The sequence below is a fragment of the Podarcis erhardii genome (assembly GCF_964252035.2).
Source record: "Podarcis erhardii genome assembly, chromosome: 15".
NCBI lineage: Eukaryota > Metazoa > Chordata > Lepidosauria > Squamata > Lacertidae > Podarcis > Podarcis erhardii.
Window position 1 is genome coordinate 26,869,108 of NC_138505.1, and position 24,989 is coordinate 26,894,096.

General features: G+C 46.3%; 1 protein-coding gene across 7 annotated transcripts in view; it reads right to left on the minus strand.

Moving 5' to 3' along the window:
- Positions 1-1,863: 1,863 nt before the first annotated feature.
- PATZ1 (POZ/BTB and AT hook containing zinc finger 1) overlaps positions 1,864-24,989 on the minus strand; it is a gene marked incomplete at its 5' end in the record, with an annotated part of 31,553 nt that continues 8,427 nt past the window's right edge. The window contains 5 exons of one of the 7 annotated variants that reach the window (XM_081841824.1): positions 1,864-3,631; positions 7,686-7,823; positions 12,858-13,029; positions 16,858-16,926; positions 23,146-23,209. In XM_081841824.1, the coding sequence (XP_081697950.1) occupies positions 3,210-3,631; positions 7,686-7,823; positions 12,858-13,029; positions 16,858-16,926; positions 23,146-23,209 (865 nt within the window). In that variant the 3' untranslated portion in view covers positions 1,864-3,209. Of the gene's footprint in view, positions 3,632-7,685; positions 7,824-12,857; positions 13,030-16,857; positions 16,930-23,145; positions 23,210-24,989 lie in introns of all 7 variants that reach the window. The other 6 variants (XM_081841825.1, XM_081841823.1, XM_081841826.1 and 3 more) reach the window with 6 other exon arrangements.

Here is a 24,989-nt window from a genome sequence, read left to right on the forward strand (position 1 = left end):
GGGTTAACGGAGTCTGTAAGCTGAAGCATATGTAACCTGAAGTGTCTGTAACCCAAGGTATCACTGTATAAGCTTTCGTGTGCATGCACACTTCTTCAGATACTTTTAATTCTTTTTTATATTTTTCGACTGTGCCAGATCAACATGGCTACCTACCTGAATCTAGAACCTTTGTGGACTTGTTCACACACACACCTCTGTTAAGGCAGTACTGTGGCATAGTACCCACAAGACAGACACATAAACCCCTCCGTTCAAACTAGATGGCTTTAAGAGGATTAGACGTATTCGTGGAAGGAAGGGCTATAAATGGCTACTAGCTGTGATGGCTCTGGTCTGTCTCCATGGGTTGGAGGCAGAAATGCTTCTGAGTAACAGTTGTGGGAAGGAGGGGAAAGTGCTCTTATGCTTAGGTACTGTACTTCATTGGCTCCCAGTATGTTTCCGAGCACAATTCAAAGTGTTGGTGCTGACCTTTAAAGCCCTAAATGGCCTCGGTCCAGTATACCTGAAGAAACATCTCCACCCCCATCATTCAGCCTGGACACTGAGGTCCAGCTCCAAGGTCCTTCTGGCGGTACCCTCACTGCGAGAAGTGAGGTTACAGGGAAACAGGCAGAGGGCCTTCTCGGTAGTGGCACCCGCCCTGTAGAACGCCCTCCCATCAGATGTCAAAGAGAAGAACAACTACTAGACTTTTAGAAGACATCTGAAGGCAGCCCTCTTTAGGAAAGCTTTTAATGTTTAAAAGACCACTGTATTTTAATACTTTGTTGGAAGCAGCCCAGAGTGGCTGGGGAAACCTAGCCAGATGGGTGGGGTATAAATAATAGATTCAATTCAATTCAATTCAATTCAATTCAATTCTATTCTAGGGTCCTGCTTGCAGGCTTCCCATTCAGGCATCTGGTTGGCCACTGTGTGACCAGGATGTAAGACTAGATGAACCATTGGTCTGATCCATCAGCCTCCGCTTTTGTTCTTAATGCTGCTGAATACCAGTTGCTGGAAACCGCAGGAGGCGAGAGGGCTCTTGCACTCTGCTTGGGTCCTGGTTGAAGGCTTCCTATTGGGGCATCTATGTAGCCACTGTGAGAAGAGGATAATGGACTAGGTGGGTGTTAGGCATGATCCAGCAAGCTCGTCTTACTTTCTATCACTGCATGTTTTTACAGAAATGCCTGGCATCTTGCCCTAGCAAGGATCCCCACTTCTGGGGGTGGGGGGGAGAAACCATTTTACCAGCAAGTGCTGCAACCTGAATGTGCAGATTCTAACAAAAACGGCAGCTATACGCTCCACCATTTCGGTGACCTTTTATCCGCGCCAAAGCTCTATTATTTGTGAAACAGAGAACACCTTCATATCATCCAGTTAAGAACAACAACAGCAGCAGGACCTATTATTTGCATCTCAAGGAGACAAGTATATCATTAGGGGTTGGTGGTGACTGTTTTTTTGCTATACAGTACTCACCCATTAGGATTATTGGGAATGTGATGTAGCAAAACTAGAACAGTTCTATGTCCCCATTGATTTCAGTGGGGAAGTTAAGGGCATATAAACTACCTAACCCACTGCCCCTTTGACCAGTCAGCTCCCTGGAGATTCGAACTGCTTGACTCAAGCAGGATCATGCACCTCCCCACCCCTCAATATTACATCTGCTCAACCAACTTCTGAACCCAACACCTGATTTGGACGCAGCTTAAGTGCCTCCGAAAAGCAGTGCCCTTTTCCTTGATGGGAGGGTTTCCTTTCCTCTTGTGAAATTAATGGCAGGTTCAAAGTGAAAAGTTCCATATGCCTCACCAAAACATTGCCCGCATTAAAATAAAATAAACCAGACAAAAAGAAGGGGCATAAAGTAACCATTCTAACTTCTTTAATGCAGTCCAATCAAATTGTTTTTTTCTTTTTTTTAATCACTCTGAACTCTATAATTCATTTGCACTAAACAGGTTGGTAGTACAGAAAAATTAATCGTTTTTGCCGATCAATTTCATCTTTTGGGGTCTTTATGCATCAGCCAACCGAGTGTGTGGCTCTGGCTCTTGCCTTTACTTTTTTTTTTAAAACCTTCCCCTTCCCCTTTTCTTCCATTTTGCATAACTATATTATCCCATAGACTTAAAAACAATCAACTAGCCAAGTTTATTATTAATTATGATACATCTAAAAAAAAATTAATACTAACCCTAACATGACAGCTGCTTTAAGAGCTCTCTGTATAATTCCCTCGGAAGGGCTTCTCAGTAGCAAATCACTACAACAGGTCCTAAAATCATAAATGTAATAATCAGAATCATAATAAGAGAAAGAGAGAGAGAGAGAGAATATCGAGAGCGAGTTAGGAAAAAAAGCAGCATAAAACTGAGTTAAAATTCTCCTGAAGGAGCCCCAATGGAATGAGCGAGAGATTTGCTCCTGGGTGGCCTCACCTGCCTGACCTCCCCCACACCCACCCACCACTTTCAGGAGAACTTTGCTGCTTGGTTGCACCCAAGGACTGATTTGAATCTGGTGGGGCCAGACAGCGGGCACCCTCCCTCAACTCCCTTGCCTCTGGCACAGCATCCTCGACTTCTTCAAAAAAGAAAATAAAAGCTTTCGTAAGTTGCGTTTTCTGGTGGTTTTTTTCTTTTTCTTCTTCCTTTCTTCCTAAAGAACAATGGTACCTCTACCTACTAGATACCTCACAGGTATGTGCTTTTATGAGCAGACGACGATGCTAACAATGCGAATCTTAGGAAAGGGTCATGAGGCAGAGAAGGATGAAGGACCAAAATAAAAGGATAGGAGAGACACACATCTAATTCTCTGCCAGATCAACTAGGGTTTCTTAACATTCCCCCAACCAGCCTTTGGGGTGTTTAGTTTTCATCCGCGGGGTTCCAAGCTGGGGTCGCCCACAGACCTTCTGGGTGTTTGGCGCCGTTTTGCCCTGCCATGGGGTGCAGCCCTCAAAGGCTGCCCCTCCATTCGTTGCCGTGCAGGTGATAACCCTGCAGCTGGCCCCCACCACACACACACACTCTCTGCCCCCCGGGGAAGATTTCGGGGAGAAGGAAGGGAGGACCTAAAAGGAATTCAAACAGAAAAATCTCCCCACTACAAAACTGGATTTTTTTGTCAGCTCCCACACATTGCCCACAGCCATCTTAAGACACCCAAAGCAGACAGCCGCTATGTCAAGGTGGGAGCCGGCCTCATTTTCCATCCGGCCCCATTTGCTGTGGGTCGACCTCTGGATCCACCAAGGAGGAGGCAAAGGCGGACTGGACAATCTGAAACCCGAACGATTCCAGGAGAGACATGTTCTGTTGTGGGGAAAAGGGGGAGCCCAGGGCAGGGCCCAAGTCCCCTAAGGGGGCCCCCAGGGAGCGGACATGGACTTTCTGTATGTGTTTGTTAAGATAGGACTTGGATCTGAAAAAGCTGCCACATTCGGGGCAAGGGTACTTCTTATCCCCCTCCGACTCCAATTTATTCTTGGCGACCACCATGTCGCAGGAGGAGAAGGAGCCGTTGGCGTTCTGTTTCTCGGGGGTCTTGAGGTCGCTGGCGTCCGAGAGGTCTCCGTAGGAATCCGAGCTCTCAATCTGATCCAAAGGTGAGCATTTCTGGCCTTCTAGGGAGACAGAAAAAAGAAAAAAGGCACGTTCTTTAGACCCCTGCGGTGGATTTGCCATGCTAAAGGTCAAGCCACAGTCTATCCCAAAGTATCCGTCTGAACCTCTTCGCAACCTGCCCATTTCCCCGTTCAGCTGTGTGGACGTAAACCCACTAAAATACGGTTACCAGATTTTTTTTTCAATGAACCCGGGGACACTTTTCAACTTCCTACTAGATGGATTTTGTCAGGGGACTGATTTGTAAATCTGGGGTCTGTCCCCGGGAAATGGGGACGTCTGGTAACCTTACACTAAAATGACTAGTTCAGCCTTCCCCAACCTGGTGCCCTACATAGTTTTGGACTACAACTCCCAACCAGAACAGCCATGTGAGTCTGGGGTGAAGTAGTGCAAAATGTTGGGAGGGTTGCCAGGCCGGCAGAGCCCTTCAAGTTCCCTAAAGCCTGCTTGTCCTCATTCATTTATGTTAGTCAAAAAGTCAGCTCATGTCTTTCTTCCCTTCCCAACAAAGCAGTTTCCAAGGAAAGGGGAAGCCTTGGCTGGGATGGGTTTGGGGTGCTGGGCCAGGTAGGCTCACCTCTTTGAGCCTTACGCAATGGTGAAGCTCCAACCTGGCCTCATTGCAGGGGAATGGACTAGATTACTCTTTGGGTCCCTTCCAACGCAATGGGTCTAGCACTTCATGAGACTGCAAAGCTACTTGGGGAACCGGAATGAGGTTTAGCGCCTGCCATAATCCTGCCTCAATATCTGGGTTGGGGGGCGTGATTCAAGTACAGAAAGACTCTCCCCTAATACCAAGCAACATTGCCTGACCTTAAATGAAGAGTCATGGCGGGTGGGTGGGGGGAGGGATCCAACCAAATTTCAGTCCTCCTGGCTCCACTCAATCTAGCAAGACACATCCCAGTCTTTCCTTGTAGTTGTTAGGAATCATGATCCTCTGGATATAGAATGAGCCTGATCCTGTTCCCCACCTAACGCAAAAGCAGTCTTCGCCAGTCTGGTGCCCCCTCCAGCTGCTTTGGAATACAATTCCCATCAGCCCCCAGCCAGCCCAGCAGCCGATGGAAGCTGAAGTCCAAAACAGCTGGACAGCACCAGGCTAGCGAAGGCTGAGCGAAAGCACTTTTGGGAAGGCCCATCTCAGGATCTCTCAAGAAACCCAAGAACCACACAGAGCCTTGCAAGCGTCTTCCACAGGGGTGTCTCGGAAAGTGCAACAAAGGCATTGTTTCGCTACTCTCTCCAACGCAAAACCAAAACCAGACTGCTGCCATCAGCACAGGAGAGATGAAAGTGGCTAAAAGCTTCTTAGGAAGGAGAATCTCTGACTCGCTTAAGGGCTGTCCCTGTCTGCCTTGCAAAACAGAAGATATCAGGTTTAAGCCCCCAGGTAGGGTTGGGAGAGACTTCCTGCCTGAAATCCCAGACAGCTGCTGCCAGTCAGTGTAGACATTACTGAGCTAGATGGACCAATGGTCTGACTCGGTATATGGCAGCTTCCTGTGTTGTCCCAGCAACCCCTGCCTAAAGACGCTTCCTTAAGGTCTTGGCTGTTTCCTGGGACAGTACGCATGAAAGCCCAACTTCCACCCACTAACCAAGATGCAGCTTGTGAGCTATCCCTTATATTAAAAAATACTAATTGACCCATTCACTTTTAGCTAAACCAGAACAGATTGTTTATGGGGGGGAGTTGGCAAAGCTGTTGAGAGGCATTCTGGTTCCTTCAGTGGAAAATCCCCCCAAAATATCCTCATGTACTGACCCACATGGCATCACAATCTGCTGGGATGTTATTCTGGGCAAGGCCCATTGAAACAAGAGGGGGATTTGTTCCGCTGGAGCACATCCGGGGAAGGTCCTGGTGGACTGTGGTCCCCCTCCAGGTCCGATCTATGCAGCTACCCCAGCATTGCTCTTTTTGACATGCAGAAACTGCCACATATGTAGGCCACCCTAACTGGACCTCCTAGCCAGGCCACCTTTGTATATGTGAGAGAGAGGCCAAATTCACACCAGACATTTTCAGTGCTATGAAAACACTTAAAGAGGCATGGCTTCCCCCAAAAAATCCTGGGGAGTGTAGTTTGTTCAAGGTGCTGACAGTTGTGAGAACCCCCAGGGCTGCAATTCCGAAAGTGGTTTAACAACCAATCCCCTCCTCTTGGGGAACTCTGGGAATTGTAGCTCTGTGAGGGGGAAGAGTGAGTCTCCTCAGAGCCCTTTAAAAAACTACAATTCTCAGGCTTCTTTGGGGAAAGCCATGACTGTTTAAAGTGGTAGCGTAATGCTTTAAATGTACAGTGTAAATGTGACCAGAGAGAACGGGAGAGAGAAAGAGGGATGGGGGAACGAGTGAGTCAAAGTCAATGCCACGCTACATACAGCCTCTTCCTAAGCCAGAGGAGTCTAAATGATGGCCCATTGGGTTTAAGTTTCTGGGCAGTCATTCCATCCACCAATCTTATCTTCTCCATCTTCCCTGAGTCAAGCCAAAAACTGGTGCTTGGCTCTCTAGAGCACTTCAGACTGCTGGCCAGGAACATGCGGCTGAGCACCTGTCCACACAGAGCCGTCCCCTGCACACGGAAACTAGCTCAACGGTGGTAAGAAGTAGTCATGAGTTCCAGTTTAACCACCTCCCTGACGTGCCAGTATTCTTGCACAGGGATGATGTTTACTATGCAGAGATGGCTTCCATCTTGCTTAGCCACATGCTGGCCATGTTTGTGAGAAACAGGCCTGAGGCTTGCCACAGTCTTGAGCCTTGCTCCACAATAAAGTCCCTTCACCAGAGGTTTTAAGCAGAGGTTAGGTGGCCATCTGTCAGGGATTCTTAAACCGTGATTCCTGCATTGCCGGTGGCTGGACTACAGGACCCTTCCAACCCTACAATTCTATGATTCTCAGAGGAAGACCATCTTAAGCAGGGAGGGAACGAGGCTACGTGACCATTGCACCTCCTGAACGCAAAGGTCCCTGCCTAAGCCTCAAAGGGATGGAGATATATAAAGGGGCAAGCGGAGAATGTATCCAAAAACTATACAATTTTTAAGCCTTGAGTGAAAGAGGAGGGGGGACGTTAAATTCCTCCCACCATCTAAGGGGCCTTTCTCCCAGTTATCAAAACAGAGCTCTTTCTCAGTAACTCCAGAAATTTCTGCTAGGGTCGCCAGATCCAGCAAACCCAAGCTGTGACTTTTTCCTAAACTGTCCTACTTCAGGCAGGTGGAGGTTTGTAACTCTGGACTTCAAAGCCTCACTGCATAGGTGGGGTGAAGAAGGGAACAGTCGGACAGGGGAAACAGTTGAGGTTAGGGCAACTCCTCTTGACAAAACTCCCTGCACCATCGCACTGTGCAGCCTTTCCTAATTTGCTCTCCAGATATTCTGGATTATAGCTCCCAGAAAACCCAGCTGAGCTGGTTCAGGCTGATGGGAGTTTTAGTCCTAAAAAGTCTGGAGGCCAGCAGGATGGCGGATGATCTTATGGAACTCACCGCCATGGGATGATATAGGGATGCCCAGAGGTTTAGATGGCTTCTAAAGGGGATTAGTCAGATCCATGGAGGAAGAGAAAGCTATCAATAGTTACTAGGCCACAGAACCTCCAAGTTTGGAGGCAGGGTATCTTTAATCCTGCTTCCTGGAGACAACTCTTGGCATCTTGCTCCATCTTGTTTAACAGGTCTGTGATGGCATAAGGATTAAGTGATTGCTCTGTTAGCGGGTGTCCCAAGACCACTTGGCTGTTTGCTGCTGGTGGGAGAGCCTGCTTATGTGCTTAGCTTTCTCCATGCAGTGATGGGTGAGTTACTGCTGTTGCTCTTGAGAGAGTGTTCAGACATGCAAGCCTCCGCTTGCAGCCTGAAGTGGGGCAGCCGAGGGAAAACTCAGCTGTGCCCATCTCCCAAACAGAACACGGCGGATCTCCTGACCGGCACCTTGCCCCCCCCCCCCAGCGCTCCCTTATCCACCCGTTCCCCAGCACCCAACAAGGTCCTACGTCAAGAGACGGAAAGTGTAGAGCAGGGAGTCGCTTGCCTTTGATGCCATAGGTCCTGACGCTGTGGAACGCTGCTCCCCCATTCGGGATGGGCTCCGGGTGTCTGGAGACCTGGGGAAGGGGAACACCGTGGTGGGTTTTAACATGGACCTTTAAGTAGGAGGCAGAGGAGAAACCTAAACAAGATAAAAGGAGATGAGATCCTGCCGCCAGGACAGACACAGATGCCTCTCTGCCTTTCCCCCTCGCTCCGCTTAGCCGCTGCCAGATTCTCTTCCTCCTCCTCCTCCTCCTCCACCTCTCGGCTCCTCTGCGAGAGAATGGGTGCCCGAAGAACCAAGATCAAAGCCAGCCACCGCTGTGCGACAGGAGGAGGCCACAACATGGCAGGCAGCGGGCCTCTGGAGCTCTCGCAAATGAAGACCCAGAAATTACCGGGGTGGGGAGAGAAGGCTATTAATTATTATTATTATCACCATACTGCATTTCTTTGTCACTCCATACGAAAAGATGCCTCAAAGTGACTTAAAAAGAGAAGCAACTCAGAGACTCTATGCACAGAATAGGTGAGGTCACAGAGAAGGAGGCTGCATACACAACACACAGTTAAAAGCACATGGGTCATCCGCCCCACCAAGAATCCTGGGAACTGTAGTTTAAGGGTCTTGAGAATTGTGTCTCTATGCAGGGCAAACTATAGTTCCCAGGATTCTCGGGAGGAAAGCCATGTGCTTTAAGTTGGTGGTGCATACGCAGCAAGAACGAAGAAGCCTCCAGGATCCATGTCAAGACCCAGCCATCATGGCAGCCTGATGCTCTCCAGAATCATAGAATTGTAGAGTTGGAAGGAGCCATGAGGGTCATCTAGTCCAACCCCCTGCAACGCAGGGATCTTTTGCCCAACATGGGGCTCAAACCCATGAACCTGAGAGCAAAAGTTGCATGCTCTACTGACGCTGAGTTATTCCAGGTATCAGGCAATAACACCTGTCGGCTCCTGCATCACTGGAATGTATTTCAATGTTGCTTTATGAAGGCATCTTTAGTTTATTGCTGATCTTACACCTACATGATGTTTTGCTTCTTCTTCCTAATGCAAGCAGTATGGAATTTTTTGCGAATGGATAAAAATTGAATATGGCCGTGCTGGCTGGGTGCTGAAGGGAGCTGTAGTTTATAAATATCTGGAGGGCACCAGGTTGGCCGAGACACAGGCTTGAATATTTTTCTCTCCTGCAGCAAATCACATGCTAAGTGAGCTCCCCGTAGGATTCAGCTGGCCCAGTTCCTAAAACAAATCCGCAATCTACCAAATATGGCTTGCAGAAGAGGGCAGTGCAAAAGGAGGCCAGGAGATCTTAAATAAATGTATGAAGGCCACTTCGGCAGCCTGGATGCTTGTTTCTCGATTCACCTGGGCTGAGAGCAGGCTGACTATTCTGGTGGATTTGGACGGGGTGGAAGGAAACAGGAAGGAGGAATGAAATCTCCTTGCCCAGGAGAGACAGGGGCTTGGGCAGCGGTTCCTCAACTTGCTGCAGATGAGAATGCACAGCTGCACTGGGGCAGGGACTGGCGGGAGTTGTAGTCCAAAACATCTGGATGGCACCAGGTTGGGGACTGGCTGCTCTGAGGAGTAGCAAGTAAGCAAGCCCGGCATTCTAGAGGAGCACACCCAACCAACACAGAAAGGAGTCACCAGGCTGTAAACAATTATGCTTCTGAGAGAACTGGGCTATTCCTCTCTACCTCCCAGGCCACAACATGGTGACAGTATTGCATGATTACAACTTTATACAATCATGTGAAGCGACAAGCTGATCTGCTGCAGACGTTGGGGACTATCCCGAGCCCAAGGTTCATATTCCCTTCAGGGGGGACCATGTCAGTGGTGGGCAGGGAGGAGCAACAAATCTAAGTGCTACCTTTGTGCAGTATTGTTTATATGTTACACTTATACCCCTCCCCAAAGAGCTCAAGGTGGCGTAAAATGGTTCCCCCCCTCCTTACAACAACCCTGTGAGGTAGGCGAGACTGAGACTGGCCCAATGTTACATGGAGTGAGCATCATGGCCAAGTGTGGGTTTGAACCCTGGTCTCACAGGTCCTAGCCTGACACTTTAACCACTACACTATGCTGTCTCTATCCGGGTAGCTGGTCTCTACATGCACTTGGCACATGCATACCCCACTCCACCCTCCATCCAGACAAGCATAGAGCTATGACTGCAGTTCAAGCAGTTCATCCCAGCAAGGCAAAAACCACCTGAAGAGGGTGCGCAGCAAGGCCAGTGAGGGTTATGGCCTGGGAAAAGTCCCAAGGGCCAGATGGAGAGGCCTGGAGGGCCACATATGCCCCCCTCCCAGGTCTGAGGTTTCCCCTACCCCCGGACTAGCCTGGCAGAATCTGGCTGCTGCTTCTGAAAAAACATAAAACCCCAATGTATTATTCATTCCTTTATAGCCAGAGTACTAGCAAAGGAGCACCTCTATTTTTCTAGAGAGAAATAGCAAAATGTGATTCCCCCAACATCTGAAAATAATGGAGTTGTAATCCATTTGTCTTTGTTTCTGCAGGCACGGCAGCAACAATCACCTGGCTCTGCAGTTGCCGTAATTGCAGCGGTCTGTTGCTCTGACAGGTTTACATTGTGTTGGCCAGCCTCCCGAAAACTGTAACTGATGGGGCTACACAATCTAATTCTGGCTCCTGGGGCATTATTCTGCCATTTTGGACTTTTTTAAAGGGTCTTTATTTGCTTCTTTTACTTCCTCACTTGTCAAAAATATATTTAGGCCTTACCTTCCCCATTAACCGCCCAAAACCACAAGTATCCAACAAAGCTTAAAAACATATTGAAGACAATGTGAGCCACCCCATACACTACAGGCTGAACCCCTCTCCCCAAATCAGGGGTGTCATCAGCAGACTTGGTGGGTGGTACTCTGCACATTCCTGGACACCCTCCCCAGAAGTTTCATGGACTGAAGTCATAAGGCGGGATTGCTATAATATGATCTATGTGGGGCTGCCCTTGGGCCTGGTTCTCAAGATCCAGCTGTTGCAGAATGGGGTGGTCAGAATGCTGTCAGGAGCTTCTGGTCGAGAACACGTGATACCACTGTTTAAACAGCAGCACTGGCAGCCCATCTTCTACCAAGCCAGGTTTAAGGTCCTGGTATATTAATTTACAAAGCCCTGAACGACTTAGGGATTGCCTGAGTCCTTAAATCCCAGCTCAGCCTCTGAGATCACCTGCAGGAGCCTCGTCGGTTGTTCCCCAAGTTGGTGAGGCTCATTTGACAACAGCATCATCGTTGCCAACAGTCATCGGCCCAGTCCTGTGGAACGCCCTGCCACTAGAGGTTCAGCAGGTGCTTTCTGTGCCTACTTGCCGAGAACTTTTCTATTCTGCCAGGCCTATGCAGGCCATTAAGAATACACCCTTCCACAATCATTAATTTATGTATGTTTTAAACTTTTTTTATATGGTTTTACTGTATGGTTTTATGCTTTTATCTGTGGAGATGCACTTCCATTTCTATGTGATGGCTATAGATGGGATTCAAAATTTGTGGAGGAAAAGGCTATCAGTGGCGACTTGCCACAATGGCTATATGCTGCCTCCAGTAATTGGTAGCATTTTAAAATCAAGAAGGCAGACTAAAACTCAGCTGATTTTAACCACTGATTTTAACCAACTGCAAGAATTTTAACTAAATTTTGCATGATGGCTCCTTAGGTGAAGCAGCTGGATTCTGTCTGTTCAGATACAACTGGGCACCATTCCAAATCCAGATAGCGGAGTGAACCTTTCAAAACTGCACTGTTATTTCCCCCCCTTTCTTATAGACTTCCAGAGCAGCCCCTGGGTATGATGCTGCTCATATCTGATGGGAACAAGCCACCCACAATCAAGGCAGGAGGTTGGACAAGATAACCCTTGGGAGGTTGCTTCCAACTCTACAATTCTGTGATCCTAAGGCCATGTAGAGAGGCTGCAGGAACAGCCCCACACCTGAGAAAACGGGTGGTGCCTTTTAAAAGGAACACCTGTAGACTTTGTCTCCCGAGCAGCTGAACCCATATACAGGCTATCTGTACCCAGTTACAGAATAATGTGTGAGCAACCCTTACAAAGCACACACACAAGTGTGAGGGTGTGAAGGATCAGGCACCTACCCATTTTAAAATGCTGGTAAATGGGACCTGGGAAGGGGCTTAGGTGCCCCAGCCAAGTTCTGATGAGAACCTGCTGGTTTGCTTTTGTGGTCTTGTGGGTATTTAGCACTGGGCGGGAATTTGTCCCTTCTTGCCTCCCTATCCCAAGAGACTTCATTCGTTTTTCGGACCCCACATTTCTGATAACCTGGACCATCCTGCTCTCTGTCTGGAAATCTCCTAATCTGAAGATGGAAAAACACCATTCAACTACTGAGGTGAATTGGCTCTGACCTCCACAGGTACTTCCAAGTTGTTGTTTTTACTCAGTGAAAGGAATCAGGGGTGTGGGAGACTAGTTGTTAGTCTGGGCTGCTCCAAGAAATTTCTACGCCCCTCATGATTTGATCCCTCAGAATTTGATGGTGGGCAGAGACGTGTTATTCATTTACTGCTTTGACATCCCACCTTTTTACTCCAAGACGCTAAAAGATGGTGTACATGGCTCTCCCTTTCCTCATTTAATCCCCACAATAGCCCTGTGAGGTCCGTTAGGCTGAGAGGCAGTGACTGGCCCCCAAGTGATCGTCACATGGATAAGGGGGGATGTGAACCCTAGGCTCTCAGGCCCTACTCCAACCATTACACCACCTGGCCCTCCGGGCTAGCTAAGGGGATATGGCTGAGTGGGTGTGAGAGTTGAGGCAAGAGACCTGTGATAGTCCCACTTGTGCTCATGTGGCCAGCCAGCTACGGATGTATTAGTCACGCAATGGTTCTCAACCTGTGGGTCCCCAGGTGTTGTTGGACTACAACTCCCATCATCCCTGACCACTGGTCATGCTGGCTAGGAATGATGGGAGTTGTAGTCCAACAACATCTGGGGACCCACAGGTTGAGAACCACTGTTAGTGGGACTCAAGAGCCAAGCGGTTCACCCTTTGCTGATGCCAGCTGCAAAAAACCTGCTGTTCCTTCTCTTCTTGGTAAAGCCTTTTGCCCTGTGGATTCTCGTTTTGCCCGCTTTGCAAGAAGTTGCGCTCATTACCTCTGTTGCAGATGGTACAGAAGTTGCTTGGTCCTTCGCTGTGTTTCTTCAGGTGGTCGGCCATGTACGCCGCCCGCAGGTACTTCCCGCAGACCTGGCACGGGACTTTGTCTTCGTGGCACGCCAGGTGCGAGCGCAGACGGTCCCGGGTGGCAAAAGAGGCATTGCAGGTCTGTGGAGAGCAGCAAAACCCACATTAAACACACAAACACATGCATAGGCAGGCAGACACACACCGCTACTAAGGTTAACACTACGGTGACGTGAGGCTATTGATTTCAAGAAGGGCACCGAAATCAACAAGCAGGCTTCCAGCACCTTCATTTACGATGGCAGAAACGTTTGAGGAGTCAAGCCCTGCTTTGCCAAGTGCACCCCAGCTCAAGAAGCAAGCAAGCAAATTCTGTTTTCGGGCACATCCCCAGCTTGGTGGGGAGTTGTTTTGGACTACAAGTCCAATCAGCCTCAGCTGGAGCTGATGGGTGTGGTAGTCCAAAACATCTGGAGGGCCCTGGCTTGGCCAAGGCTGCTCTAACCCACCAGCTTCTTGCAAATACAGGACTTCAGGTCAACACAGAGTGTTGTGGTATCCGGAAGGGCTTTTCCACATCCTACTGAGGGCTCCCCTCTACAGAATGAAGAGAGAAGCAGAATCGGGCAGATGAGCTCCACGTATTGGCTGGAGCAACTCCAGAGCTCCTGACCAGAGGGGTGACAGCCCAGAGTGCTTAAATTTAATTTAAGTTAGTTTTATTGATCTCCCCTGCCATTAGGATTTCTTTAGATATCTTAATTATTCATGGCCTTCCGTGCTGCTCGCTGTTCTTTTTAATCTTCTGTAAGCCACTTGGAACATTTAAAATAGAAAATTGGCCTGTAAATAAGCGTGCAATAACTAAATTTTAAACTCAGTGCCCATGATTAGAATGGGCGTCTGAGCACATCCATTATTCAGAGGGAGCAGTTTAAATCACCAATGTTACAAAGACACAGCATCCAAAGTTGCCCTGGGGACTCCATTAGATTGCAGCACTTTGAAGAGGATAAATGCAATGTATTGCTTATGACTTTCTAAGACTGCCTTCTCAAGATGCATTGGACTACAACTCACATCAGCTGCGGCATCATACAAGGATGTTGGCTGTGGGCTGATGGGAGCTGTAGTCAAATAGGGCTGCACTGGCTGTGGGCTGATGGGAGCTGTAGTCAAATAGGGCTGCACTGGCTGGGGGCTGATGGGAGCTGTAGTCAAATATGGCTGCACAGGCTGGGGGCTGATGGGAGCTGTAGTCAAATATGGCTGCACAGGCTGGGGGCTGATGGGAGTTGTAGTCTAAACCATTTGGAGGGCACTGCCTTGGCAAAGGCTGTTCTAAGAAGCCAGGGCTCATTTTGGTCTCCCCAAGTTAGCGCTCTTTCACTAACTCTTCCCAAATACGATATGCTCCCCACAATGAAGTGCTAGATGGTTCTACCAGGACGATCATGATCTAAGTAAGAGGGAGAAGATGGGAAGGACAGGAGGAGAGGTCCTCAAACAGCAGTAATGAGGCTGTGGTAAGGAAAGACGAATGAAGATGGGAGCAGGCAGGGAAGGGAAGGTGTTGGAGGAGAGAGAGGCCAAGCAGAAAGTGCCCCCGGGCCAGATGGAGATAGGCAAAACTCCTGGGCATAGGGGAAATCACACACAAGGCAAGGTAGGGGTGGGAAGGCAGAAGGAATAAAGAGGGAATATGACAGCCACAAGTAGCGGAGAAAACTAAGAGCAGGGGAGGCGAGAGGTCGTTCTAGAGAAGCCACCAGGGCTACGATTCAGAGGGAGTGCAGGAAAGCCACTGCAGGAGAGGCCATTGTGTGCGCAGAGTTAAGCTTCCTGCTAATCTCACTTTCCACAAAAATAAATAAAAGAGCCATGTTACTAGCCCTCATGGCTCTAAGGCAAGTATATGTGCAGGGTGGAGGGAAGGCCTCCAGTGTTTCCCTATAGTATAAGCAGCAGCAGAATAAAAAGGGAGGAAATTCGCTAAAATGATAGACCAGACTATGCAATATCAATCGGAAATGACTTCATTTGCGTAATTTAGGCAAGCTTCAGAATTCTTCCATATACAATACGTATCAGTTCTGAACACATGCAAGCCTGACTCTCACTGGAGGAGTTTTAGAAGCAGAAAAGGTTATGGGGCACAATTTGAATCCCTACAAGTGAAAACCCCTGCTCAGCATAGAGGTCAGCCCCTCCCTATTAAACATCCTGCTCCCTCCGGTGCCCGTGTGACGGCACACAACGCCCATGTTGGATCCTAGACTAGGGCTGCCTTTGTAATGCCCAAACACATCTCTTCTGGGCAGAGGGAGAAAGGGCTAAGAAGTTCCACAACAGGAACATCTGCCAGGGATTCCCTGCTCTCCTTAGAATTCTAGAGTTCTGAAGATGATCAGGAGTGTTAAGTTGCTGCTGCATATGGAATCAGACTCTATATGTCCATCCAGCTTGATATTGTTCATGCTGATTGGTATCAGCTCACCATGGATTCGGGCAAAGAATATTTCCAGCCCTATGTGGAGATGGCCACTGGGGAACTGAAGCTGGGACCTTCTGCTTGCATGGTGAAAACTTTACCACTGAGCTATGGCCCTTCCCTATCAGTGTTGCACAGTTACTGAAGCTGGCCCTTAAATGATGCAGAATGGCGTTAACGGAGAGACGTCATTGCATAAATAGCCTGAAGCAAGTTCTGTGTTTTTAAAAAAGGAAAGAAATGAAGATAGATCACTGTTTTCTCTTAGTTTGAAGAGACTTTAGGTCAGGTCCCTTGGTGAATAGGCAAGGCACTAAGAGGAAGTTTCTGCCTCCTCCTGCAGGATCCAGACCAGAGCACAACAATAAAAAACACAAAATTATTTGTGATTTGTCCCATGAATAGATTCCACTAAGAAATGACTCTGACATTACAAAAAGCTGTTAAGTCAGAAACAGATATATAAAGTTCAAAATATAACCACATGGACATTGCGCTGAGCAAAACAGGGGCAGCTTTCATTTAGCAAAAAATAAACTGGGCACAGAGACTTTAGAAAGGGTTCCGACACAAGCGATACCCACTGTCGTTTTAAAAGTGCATTTTGCATAACCAATGGATGAAAGGAAAGTTGTAGTTCCCCAACACAACCAGTGAACTGATTACCTGTGGGAAACCGATAGCAGTTCCTATGATGCAGACTAAAATATATAAATCTTTGGGCTGTTAGGAGAAGTGTTCAGGTATAATTTCAAAACGACTAAGTAACAGGCACATTCAGAGCTATAAAGAGGAAAACAAAGAAACACAGCAAGCCTTACTCATGGAAAGGACGCCAAAGGAGTGAACTTCAGAACAACCCGCTGGGAAGTTCTCCTACATAAGCTCCATAGCTGTCAATGTTTTCCTTTTTTTTAAAGGAAATTCCCTTATTCCAAATAGGATTCCTCGCAAGAAAAGGGAAAAGTTGACAGCTATGATAAGCTCCATGGCAGACCTTGTGCCGCACAAAGTCCCAAGAGGTTGAGTCTACTTTGTCACCAGTATGCCACGCAGCTCACTGGAAACAAAAACAGGTAATCAAGTGATTTGTTGCTGTGTTTAATTTGCTTATTTCTTTTCAAGCCAGGCATTATGGAGCTCATTCTCGATCACAGTTAGTTATTGAGCAGACTGGCAAAAATCATTCTTTCAAAGAGAACGAGAGAAATACAGAAAGAGTCCAGAAAGCCTAAAATCAGAACTAAAAAGAAAAAGAAAACAAGAGACAATACAATCAGCTTTGAAGGAAACTAAACATTTCAAATTTTAAGAGGTTAATGTCTTTAAATATACAATTTAAGATTATCAGAGAGCGCTGTTAATAATAATAATAATAAAGGAAAACTCCAGTGCTTTCCTGTTAAGCATTGCAAAGGCAGATAAATATACTAAAAATAGAGAAGTTTTTTAAAAAATAAACAGTGTTTAAGAAATACCTCTTGAAGTTTCAACTGCTCTAGGGATGTAGATGTCTCTGAGCTTATTCCATGGAGGCTGGCAATTTCCTGCTAATAGGCAGGAAGTAAGAGAGATTAGATAAGGAAGAAACTCATTCTGCAATGAAATCATTTGGGAAAAGCACGAGTTTTCTGAATGCTTATTTTTAACTTTTTACTTTTCAGGGAATACAAGTCTAGCTTGCCTGAGAATCAGGTTTTGTCTCCTAATGCTGAAGACTGCCAGATGCTAATTTAAATGTGGCAGGTAAAAAGGGAATTACCCCAGGAGATGGCCCCACAATTAAAAATGAAAGCAAGTTAATTTATTCTTCCACGCTCCAATCAATACTGCGAACTTCTATACCTGCCTTTGATGACCCTCTAGAAGTTCTGGATTACCAGTTCCATCAGCTCCAGCCCAACACGGACATTTTGGGCTACAACTCCCAACCGCCCCTGCCATGCTGGAACAGTCAATATGGCCGTGCTGGTTGGGAACAATGGGAGTCATAGACCAAAACATCCAGAAGGCACCAGTATGGACTGCACAAACTGTGGAGAGCGCCCACATGGAGGAGCCAGTTCATGCAAATCACACTTCTGAATGAGCCGACTCTGGCCACAAGGCTGAATCCTGCCAAGAACAGTTGCATTGGGGGGTGGCCACATCAGCATGGGAGAGCCCCCCCACCCATGTTACACCCAGTTGATCTTCATTCTTCATTATCTTGGTCGGTCTGGGGTCGCACACATGGCGGTGAAGGCAAAGCAACTGCGATTCTGGCTGCAGCAGAATCAGTAGCATTCCAGGTTTTCCTTCTGCGGCTGAGTTTTAAAAGATCCAGGCACTGATGGGGGTGGAGTGGAAGATGACGCCCATTAACCCCTTGGATTTCAACCTCCCCTCTTCCCATGAAAAAACTCATCTGAGGCACTTTTCCTTTCTGCCCATCCTCGCTCTTAAGGTGACCAGGTTAACTGGTCTGCTGAGTTCCACCTGGTGTAAACACGAATAGCAGCGAGATCAATTTCCTGGAGGGTGTTCCCTGCGCAAAGACTGCCCTTCCAGACCCTGAATCAGCTCCAAGTTAAAATTAGATAAGGAAAATATATTTGACCTTGCTGCTGGAAATGGATGGTGGATTGTAGAGCCAGTGTTGACGAGAAACTAAGTGGGCTCCAAGGCGATGATCGTTAAATGATGACTCACTTAACGAACCTTTTTATGGCAGCCTTCCCAAACATGGCACCCCTGTTCTGGGGTCAGGAAACTCCAGCCTGTGGCTTAGCTCTGGTCTACCAGGCCTCTCCAGTGGGCTCAAAAGGCTGTTTCTCCAAAACCACACCCACTTATCATATATGATGTCAGCTGTGGGGCAAATCCTGGCATGGCTACAAAAGAAGAATTGGGAGCTTAAAGTGAGCTCATGGTTGTTCCTTTGCTGGCAGAAGCCACATTGATTCAAGAGATTTCCACTGAAATCACGGCTAAACTGGTGGTGGAGGGGACATAATTTTATACAGTACAAACTGAATAGTAATTTCGTTGTGTTACTGAAGCAGCAAAGCCGCCTCAGCTGCAGTTCCCAAGGGCTTGGGAACCTCTGCGCAACCAAATTTGAGAGGTGGACAGGACAACCCACCTGTCAATCTTCTGGCGTATTATAATGATGTCAGGTGACTTGACTGTTTGGTTGTCCTGCAGCGGTGGGGCGAGATAAGACTCTTGCCCTGGGTGATGGGTGCTTGTATAACAAGTGACACTAATTCCATTTACCACTTTCCCCTTAAAAAGGCAAGCACAACTGTAGAGAAAGTTCTCTTTGCCATAGTTATATTTCTCTGTAATTATAACTGTTGGGGATTTATATATTTGCACAAAAGGGACATGCACTGCCTTGAGCGCTAAACCCAGCTGTCTGTACTTTGTTTTTTCAAGACACCTGGGCAAAAGACAGTGTGCATTTAATAAAGCTCTATCTGGGTAGCCAAATACAGTGAAAATATATTTTAAATATTTTAAAAGAAATAAATCCATGTGAAATAAATTTATCTCAGACCATAACTTGAATGAAGCAAAATAAAGGTGCTGGGTAGGAAAAACCAACAGCCACATGAATTCTTTTGCATTGAGATACTTAACTCCTAGTCAGGAGATGGGAAAATATAAATAAATATATAAAATACAACTTTTTAAAAAACAACTAAAAAATATGGTGAGAAGAGAAGAATTTCTGTTTTGCAATGGCACTGGTAGAATTGCATGCTTCTGAGAAATCCGATGGGTTCAGAAATGCAAGGCAATCTTAAAAGAGAATAAGGGCTGTGCCGTTTAAGGTCAGTTGGCACCCAAATAGTTGCCAACTGTCCAGAAAAAACACACCCACTGCAGAGTTCTTCTGCCTTTAACCGTTAGCAGCTTCATCTGAAGAAATCAGCAGGGCAAGGTTTTCACAGCATGGAGACGAACACAGCCACTTTATAATGTCTGCATGTTAAACCCCTGTTAAAAGGCACAGCAGCAGAGGCTGGTTAAATAAGTTGTCAAACCTTTAGTATGCAAACTTGAATTTACTGGCCATTTGCGACACCCCTTAATAATTCATCTGCTCCTGAGCAGCTTCAGGACTGAAGCCTAAGGAGAACCACTAATTATGATATTGAAATTTGCAGGTCATATAAATACAGACTGATGCACCCAAATATAAAAAGATGTATTTAAAAAAATAATTCCCATAAACACCCTTAATGGGATCTTCAGGATGCCTTGGTAAGTATTATTTATTCCCAGCTGAACTGAAAAAAGTTATATTTTTCTCATGCCAACCAACACATAGCTATGGATCGTCTTCCCAAACTGGGCGCTCTCCAAATGTTTTGGGCTCCAAAACATCTGGAAGATGCCAGGTTAGGTGGTGGTGGGTGCCACAGTTTATTTTAAGCCCCTTAATCTAATTGGGGTTAAATTGCTCAATTGTCTTCAAGATCTTACGTATTTGAGGTGTTAAGATCTTCACAACTTCTGCAGGGTTTTTTTGGGGGGAGGGGGTGTTGTGCAACATATATTTAAGATTACAAAGACCATTTGGGGGGCGGGCAACTTTAATAAAAACAGTAGGGGGAAAGGGATTACAACGTTGACCCAGTTTATTCCCCATACTGTAGGGTGCAAATTGTAGAGCTAGCGAGTGGATAGGGGTCAGGGAGGTGCCAGGTGAAATCAGGTGCCCAGACTTTGGATACATATGCTATAATGTTATTGCTTTAGTTAAATAAATTGTTTAAACTGTTATTAAGGAAATTATTCCCCCCAATAAAGTACAGCAGAAAAGTTGTCCAAATATAAACAGTTAACTTATTAAACCTCACAATAATTTCATAATTATCTTTCTATGTATTTCTACTAGTATAACCAAATCAGTAATTTTTGATATAACTAAAAACTACTCTGAAAATTTATTATTCCAAAAATGAAACCTTCCTCTGGTTGTAAATATTAAGATTATACCAGCAAGAATGAGTCTTTCTGTAAAAAAAAAAAAAAGAGAGATTTAAATTAAGTCTTACTGACTAGTGATTTAGATCAAGTCTTACAAAGTGATTTAAAGTGATTTAAATCGTGATTTGAATTGATTTGATTTAAATCAAATCTACCCTGGGTAGGAGAGCTGGGCGGGGGGGGAATCACACCTGGCAACCAATGCACCCCTTTGGTTTCAGATAGTACATGGGTAGACAAGTCTAAAAAGCCTGTGGCATGTTTTGCTGTGAGTTCCTTATAAATTTATATAGAGTTAACACTAAATACAGTGGTACCTCGGGTTAAGTACTTAATTCGTTCCGGAGGTCCGTTCTTAACCTGAAACTGTTCTTAACCTGAAGGACCACTTTAGCTAATGGGGCCTCCCGCTGCTGCGGCGCTGGCAGAGCACGATTTCTGTCCTCATCCTGAAGCAAAGTTCTTAACTCGAGGTACTATTTCTGAGTTAGCGGAGTCTGTCACCTGAAGCGTATGTAACCCGAGGTACCACTGTAAATTACTTCCGGTAAATAAGTCGCCGTGGCCACTAGAGGGCAGTGAAAATTTGTTCCCCGGGCATTTTAGACTTGTCTACCCATGTACCATCTGAAACCAAAGGGACGCAATGGTTGCCAGATGTGAAATATATTGGCATTATTTTTGGCTCTCCTGCCCCACTTATTCTGGAGGAATCCATAAGCTTTCTTCACCTTACTACTGACTGTACTGAGCCACACTACAGAACCCTCTGCAAGGAGCACTGGGTGCCTTCTCTTTCCCCCTCGTTTTCCCAAAGTTTGCATTGTAGCTGCTGCTACTGATTTCTTTTTTTAAACAAGCCCCAGCTTTACAAAGAAGCAGATCATACTCTGACAAAATGGCTGTGCTCAACCCTCACATCTGCATACCCCCCCCCCCCCCGGTGACATCTGCTTCAGCAGAATCCTCACAGATAGTGATTTAAAATATATTAAGTTTATATAAGGAACTCAACAGCAAAACATGCCACGGCATTAAAGATCACATCCCACGCCCACAAGAGAAAAGAGTAAAAGCAGTGATATCAATATTTTGCCACAGTAGTTCATGCGTTGACTACTTCAACACTGGATTAAAGTGGTACCTCTGGTTACGTACTTAATTCGTTCCGGAGGTCCGTTCTTAACCTGAAACTGTTCTTAACCTGAAGCAGCACCTTAGCTAATGGGGCCTCCCGCTGCTGCTGCTGCACCGCGATTTCTGTTCTCATCCTGAAGCAAAGTTCTTAACCTGAGGTATTATTTCTGGGTTAGCGGAGTCTGTAACCTGAAGCGTATGTAACCAAAGGTACCACTGTACTGCGATGTGCTCTATGCTGGGCTTCCCTTGTGCTTGATCTGGAAGCTGCAGTTAGTGCCAAATGCTGCAGCGCAATTGTTGACAGGAGTGAGGCCATGTCAGCATATACCACTTGTGCTCAGAGATCTGCATCTGCTGTACAATTTGCTACCGGGCCAAATTCAAGGCATTATTGTTAGTATTTAAAGCCCTCAACAACTTGGGACAGGTTTACCTGCAAGACTGCCTTATCTCATATACATCCACCTGTTTCTATCAGTGAAACTGGCACCATTACAGGTGCCACATAAGACATTCTGCATCTGTGAGAAATCATTTTTTGTGTGCTTACACTCCGGAACTCCCTGCCTATTGACACCAGGCAGGTGCCTTTGCTGTGCTCTTTCCTTAGCCTGCTAAAAACCTTTTTTGTTCAGGCAAGCACCATCCAGAAACAGAACATTGATGTATGTTTTAATCTGTTTTGAGCTTAATCGCCGATTTTAGCTTTTGGATGTTCTAAAGAGTTCTTTTAACTGATAGTTTTATTGTTTTGTAAACTGCTTTGAGGTTGGCTTTTCTCTTTTGACGTTCAAGCAGTATATAAATTTCACGAAACAAGCAAGCAAGCCAACATGCCTGTCTCGTATGTGATCACCTTTTTACCACTCAGAAAGGAGAAGGGTGGCAGAGGCCATTGGAGAAATCCAATCACAGGTAGAGCAGCTAGCAGAAACGATAACCAGCTTGAACGCCCATCGTGTCTTAAGCCTTAGCTGGGTTTTGGAGTTGCCCCCTCCCCGCAAGGAGCTTGCCTCCTCCCTGCAGCAAGTCCAGGGGTGTTTACTGTTCTTCAAATCCAAACAGAAACAGTTACGTTAACTGGGAAAGGAAGGAAGAAAAAACAGCCCCACCCCACCTTCCCCAAAGCCGTGTCACAGTTGAATTTGAGCAATGCTCTGTGTGTCCCCTTGCTAGGAAAAAAAAAGAGAAAAGGGTGGGGGGAGCTTCCAATTTTGCTCAGTGCGATGTTCAAAGGTGGGGGGGGAGGAACCCACAAAAAATGCGTTCAGCAGCTAACTGGAATTTCCCTAAAATCAAGGAGGGACCTTGAGAGCCCACCTGTTGACGGGCAGGCAGGACGAAGAGAGAAAAGGCGGATTGCAGAGAGAAAAGGTTGATCGCCTAGGGCGAGCAGAGTGGAGACAAACGCTACAAAGGTAGGGATGAGATGGAGGGGCAGGGAGAGGAGAGACCATACGAGGGAGGGGAGGAGAAGCAGATGACATTGGGAAGAGGGTGGGGGGAAGGGGCGGAGTGTCTCTAGAACAAGTTTACAAGGAGCACGGTAAATCCCAGGTGTACAGAAGAAGGCTTGCATCTCCACCACCTTCTTCAGAGGCTTCCTCCCCATCATCACAGACCCTCTTCCATCCAGTAGTTCCTACCTGACATTTGTGAGGTCTCTCTGACGTGTGCACTTGTTTGATGTGCCCGTTCAGATGGTCAGGCCTTGAGAAAGGGGACAAAAAGCGAGATAAGATGGAGTTAGATCTGCAGCATCTATTGTAACCAAACACAACAGAGGTTTTCTAGATTGGTGGTTCCCAAACATTTTCGGGCCACCATCCCCCCTTGGTTTTTTAAAGTCGTCCCCAGCACCCCCTAACCTATAAAAACAAAGCCTTTTTCAGAATAGTGGTTCACACGATCCAATAAGGAAGATAATAACACAATCAAATTCAGAACAGTAAGAATTAACTGCACATTTGTTCCAAATCCAGTTAAAACTACTTAGTTTGATTCAACAAAATCGCTGAATTTGATCCAGTGATACTAGCTTTTCAAAGTCTGGTAGTCATTTATGCTTCCAGCGCACGAACAAAATATAGAAACACAATATAATATCAAACATTAAATTTTTTCCTATACAGGGCTGCCTTCAGATATCTTCTAAAAGCCAGATAAGTTGTTTATCTGTTTGACATCTGTTGGGAGGGCGTTCCACATGGCGGATAGTTTGGGAACCATTGATTTAATTGCTCCACAGAAACCAATGGGATTCAAGTTAGACATCAAGAAGGTTGCAAACATAGTAGAGTTACTGGAGAGTGAATCTCACACCAAACTCAGTAGGGCGCCCAAATATGCATACGTAGGTAGACAAGATCTCAACGTACTTCTCATAGGTCTTTTCCCATGACTAACCCTTGGTGGACAGTGTTTGAAATTTGCCAGGCACATTTTGCACCTGGCTATCAACCACTTGTGACCAAGTGAAGATGCCTGGGCACCTGGATGGCACCTGACATCTCCAGTAGGGCTGGGAGATACCTGGTTTTCAACATCATGGTACATCACCAGTTAAACATTGTGATATATCACAATATCTGCAATAAGGCTGGAGCTAGGTAGAGGTGAACATGGTAATGTTTAAACAGCACATTTTCTCTAAAATTAAATCTGTAGACGTAATTAGTAGCCAGTGGCGTAGTGTGGGTTGTCAGCACCCGGGGCAAGGCAAGTAATTTGCGCCCCCTAACCCGTGGATTTTAGCAGGGGGCAGAGAGCTGCGAGTGCAAGCAAGTGCCCCCAGATGTTGCGCCCGGTGCGCCCGGGCCCCCCTGCACCCCCCCACACTACGCCACTGTTAGTAGCATAGATATCAAAGGTTCCCTAAAAAATTGATTACATTACTAAACAAGAAAAATCAGTAGATATTCAAATATAATTCATTATTGAGTCTTAGTTGAATGTATACATCCCACAACACCAGTTCATTTGATTTTTTGTTAATTTTCTTTTCAAAACCAGGCCAAACTAGAAAGAATGGAATGGATACATTTTAACAAAACAATATATAAACAAATTATATATTTTTATTGTCAGGAAAATCTGCATTTCTTTTATAAACCAGGCCAAACCAGAAAGGGTGGGTAGAATTTTACAAAACAGAAATTATTAAATGAAATTTGCGTTTTGGCGTTCTCTGCCAACAGAGATGCCCTTTGTATTTGAAGAACGTTGTCAGCTGTGCTGAACACACTTTCAAATGCCACACTTGTTCCTGGGATAGCAAAAAACGTCTTTGAAGCCCTTTCAACATTGGGAAGGATGCTTCATGTGCCTTGCCCCCCCATCAGAGGGCATTCATCAATGTCCACTCTTGGCATAGCCATATAGGAGAAAGTGGGGATCATAGGCAGGTGGAGGAAGACACAGAAGAAGTTCAAATGGCAGAGCAGGGTGTGTGTGTGTGTTTTTCTCTTACTCTGGAGCAACTTGCAAGCCA